This window comes from Hyalella azteca, unplaced genomic scaffold (assembly GCF_000764305.2).
Source record: "Hyalella azteca isolate HAZT.00-mixed unplaced genomic scaffold, Hazt_2.0.2 contig13234, whole genome shotgun sequence".
Taxonomy (NCBI): domain Eukaryota; kingdom Metazoa; phylum Arthropoda; class Malacostraca; order Amphipoda; family Hyalellidae; genus Hyalella; species Hyalella azteca.
The window spans coordinates 167,700-171,677 of NW_025943163.1; the positions used below are offsets into that span (position 1 = coordinate 167,700).

At 39.2% G+C, this 3,978-nt stretch overlaps 1 protein-coding gene across 1 annotated transcript; it reads left to right on the forward strand.

Moving 5' to 3' along the window:
* Positions 1-2,959, forward strand: LOC108682107 (the record flags this gene model as incomplete). Its single annotated transcript, XM_018171223.2, is given in 5 exon segments — positions 1-92; positions 218-576; positions 822-1,143; positions 1,479-1,632; positions 2,155-2,959. Coding segments are annotated over 5 exon segments (1,726 nt in total), but the record flags the coding sequence as incomplete, so codon positions are not given.
* Between the last annotated feature and the right edge of the window lie 1,019 nt (positions 2,960-3,978).

Here is a 3,978-nt window from a genome sequence, read left to right on the forward strand (position 1 = left end):
CTGAAAATGAAAGGCGCGGCCCTGCATTACGAGAGTGTCATTGCACTATTGAAAGCATGCAGAGTGGATGTGGGAGACATCGGCCATTCAAGGTTAGCTCCTTAGATTATTGCAAAAGAAGTATGTTTTACCTAACTTAAATTATGATTATTCTTTTCAAAGAAAAAACATTTCCATTAATTGTAATGGTTTATTAATTTGTTAATATTTCTTACAGGAACAACTTTCCTGAAATTCTTCGTGCGGCGACTGTGGTGATTTGTCAAAGAAACAATCAGATGTTGCTGCAGCCACTACTCAGCACGGGACTACCACCCCATTTCTACATTACAGCCAACAAGTCCACTGTCAACAGACACACCAATCAAGCAATCCTCTTGATTGTTAATTTCAACGGCAAAAGGATCGCAGTACCTGTGGGCGCACCTCCTGTATATTCCGTTGATGTCAACAGTGTTGATGACACAAGTCAGGTTCAGCTCATCGGAGGAAGTGCAGTAGAGCTTGCTGATAGCATAATTAATACGATTCTGGAAAAAACTGGGCTCCCTGACCATCACTTGACGCGATTAACAGGTTAGTAGCAAGCTTGCTGGAAGTTTAGAGATTTTACTCAACTTAGCAGCTTGTGGGTTAAATCCCCAGAAATTTAATGGTTGGTCTGGAATCATGGGTACAATGGTAAGAAAATATAGTACAAAGTATAATTATTTATTGCCGTCACCATTTACCCTCATTATGCCTCATAGATGACTAATTAATTATTTTGTTGTAATGAATAGTCAGCATCTGGACTTGTTAATCAGTATATGCTTTTCCAGGTGCAACGTGTGACGGACAATACGTTGTCTTGTCGGGATTTGCTGCACGACTTGCTGAGCGTGTTGGGGTCTCATCGGAACGTGCCTTTGCTGTCCCTGTCACGTGGGATGCTGGCCACTGGATGAACTTAGTGGTCACAGATGTGCGCTCTGTTAAACAGCAAACCTTCAAAGGATCGGCCCAATTATTGAACACCTTTATCAAGCGTTGTAATGTATTTAATGACGAGTTACAGCATGGCAAAGGGTACGCCATGCTGAGAGCTATTTCTGAATCTAACAAATCTACTGCTCATGCTCCCAAATCTTATGCACAACATAGGTGATTTTTTTTAAATTTTGGGATCATATATTTTGTCTCGTAATATTCATCGAGGGATAGATTAATAATGCATTACTCACATTTGAATCATCTATTCAACTGATTTCACATTTCAAGGCGATGTTCAACGGCTCCTGAAGAATGCATTCATAGATGATGAATTTGTAAAGCGAAATATTTTGCTTAAACTGCAGTAACTTTTCATAGTTCACGTCTGAATATATGCATTTTAATTTTTGTGCATCAATGGAATTAACACCAAGAAAAAATGGAACATTTATGAAGATTGTATAGACGATTATCATGAGGGTTTTAATTGATGTATACTTGTGCAGATTTATGAGCTCGAACTACCAGCAGTGGCTGAGTATCGAAAAAAGCCTGCCAACATTGGTGGCAGGCTTTCATATGATGAATCCACGCAGCAAAGACGATCCCAACGAAGAGCTCAAATTCATGATACAGGGGCAAGACTTTGTGTATGATCTGGTAAGTATTTTTATGATATTAACTGTTTTAATTTGCTTTGATTGTTATCAACAGCGTTTCATGTGGTTTTCTGTCTATTTTTAAGAATTTACGTGCGTGTTAGAAATTCAAGGAGCATATTTTTAATCATGGATTGGCTCAAAATGCACTATAAGGCTTCTTGTTTCAATATTTATTAGCTTCATTGCATTGATTTTTTTGTAATTCATAATATACAGTAATAATATACAGTAATTTTGAAATATTCAGCAATATACACCGTTAAATGTAATTCAAGTATAATTTTTTTCAATTTCAAATTCTATGTTAGTGCCTCAAACTTGTTCTGTATCTTATAGATCATAAGATTCCTTACTAATCCTTACATGACCGTTTCTGTGATTATTTAGGCACATCGGGACCTTTTAGTTCTGTTATATAAAACTGTATGGTAAGCGTGAAACACGAATAGATTATAAGATCCTTATCCGGGTATGTGAATGAACTTGTTGAGATTTATAGACAAACTTGCCTTTTTGACAGCTCTTTCTACTGGATTTTCTGGGGCCACTCGTACAAGTGATGAACGCCCTGCAGAACTTCACCGTACCTATCTGGAAGCAGGTAAAATTTAGTAATTCACTCATCGAGCACTGGAAATCCATCTCAGTGGAAACACTGGCCGGGCTTCCTCGTCTTTCCCAGCACGAGACGGAACTTCAAGATTTGAAGTATAAAGAAATGGATCTTCTCCCCGGTTACCTCGTGGTGCACCAGGAGAAGGGAAAAATTGCATGGGAAGCTCGTGAGCTCAAGGAATGTCGTGCATCAGCCGAAAAATTTCGAAAAGATCTTTTGCACAGTCTCAATGAACCCTCCAGTAGTTGCATTCATGAAGCGTGCACTACTCTTGAAAAATGCCTAGATCTTCATTCAATTTATACAGTAATGTGCGGTGAGAGAAGCGAGACAAAATGTCCATACGACAAAGTTAAGCTCCACTTACATGGCATTTCTTCATTCAAAAAGTTTGTCAACTACGTCAGCAATCTTCCCCATGTGAGGGAATCAGGCTTTCTGAATATTAACTCAGTCCTGAGTAATTCGCTTTTTGATAAACTTAAAGAATTTCTGGTGTCCACAATATGGGGAGAATTGTTGCACGTTGTCGGAACTGAAATCTTTCATCAACTTTCTGGTGAGCCAATGAGCAAGTTGGGCAATGACTCCACAGTTGAAAAACTAACGGAAGAAACGAATGCTAGCTTTCAACTTCAGAAAAATTTTGTAGTGAAAATTTCGAATAAGGACGAGCCTCTGACTGTAGCATTAAATGAGGGCGTGTTTTCCAAGGGCGCTCATCTTTTCCAAGGAAGAGCTGTACACTGTCTTAGGCAAAGATCTTTGCACATTATTAGACGTGTCTTTAAGCCTTGGAGGCAGCGAAGCAGTCACAGAGTCATACTACGCAGTCATGAAGTCACAGCGCCAAGGAGGAGGGCAAGAAAACGAGACCTTGGACATGCGAACGCTAGTGGACTGGTCCCTACCATCTGTGATTCAGTGCCCAAATACCGTATCTGAAATTGCGCAAGTGTACCGAAGTGGAGATGCCCGTGCCCAAATCTCTAGGCATCAGCTTTGACATGACCGCAACTATGCGCGATCTTCAACAAACGTTTTGTTTATTTGTTTACATTACGATGTTTATGTCTTTTCTGCAAGATATTTTTGGCGCAAACGGTAAAGCAATGCGGATTGCGGAAGTTGAAAATTTTATGAAATGACATGTTTGCGAAGTGCAAACCGCGATTTTTTAATCAAACAAAAATTTATGACATTCGAGCCGCAAGATTTCATACCTACTGAAATTATATGATATTAGAGCCGCGATATTTCAGACAAAAATAGGACTTTTCCAGACTAGAACTGATATTTGAAAAAAAATCTGGTGTCTGTATTTTTTATTCACAGGGTTTGCGCCAGAAAAACCCATTCCACTGGCCAGGTGGATGTTGGGAACAGTGTGGAATTCTGTATAGTTAATATATTCTCATGTTAATATATGAAAACGTATCGAAAAATCAACCCTACCACCGCGTTACACCACCTCACCTTCCACTGCAGTGAAATCATATAAACTGAGCTCATTGGAAACTGCCTGCCGCTCTTCCGAAATCGCGCATGGTTTGAAATCCAATCCCGTGTTGCCAACGCCGAATCAAGTTAACTAGTCGTTTATCTGTAGGCTAGCGGACACATTTTTGCAATGAATACATTCTAAAATAAAAATAAAACACATCCAGAATCTTAAAAATCTCACGATTGGACAATACCAACAAACTTTTCGATATCACACCAAAGTAT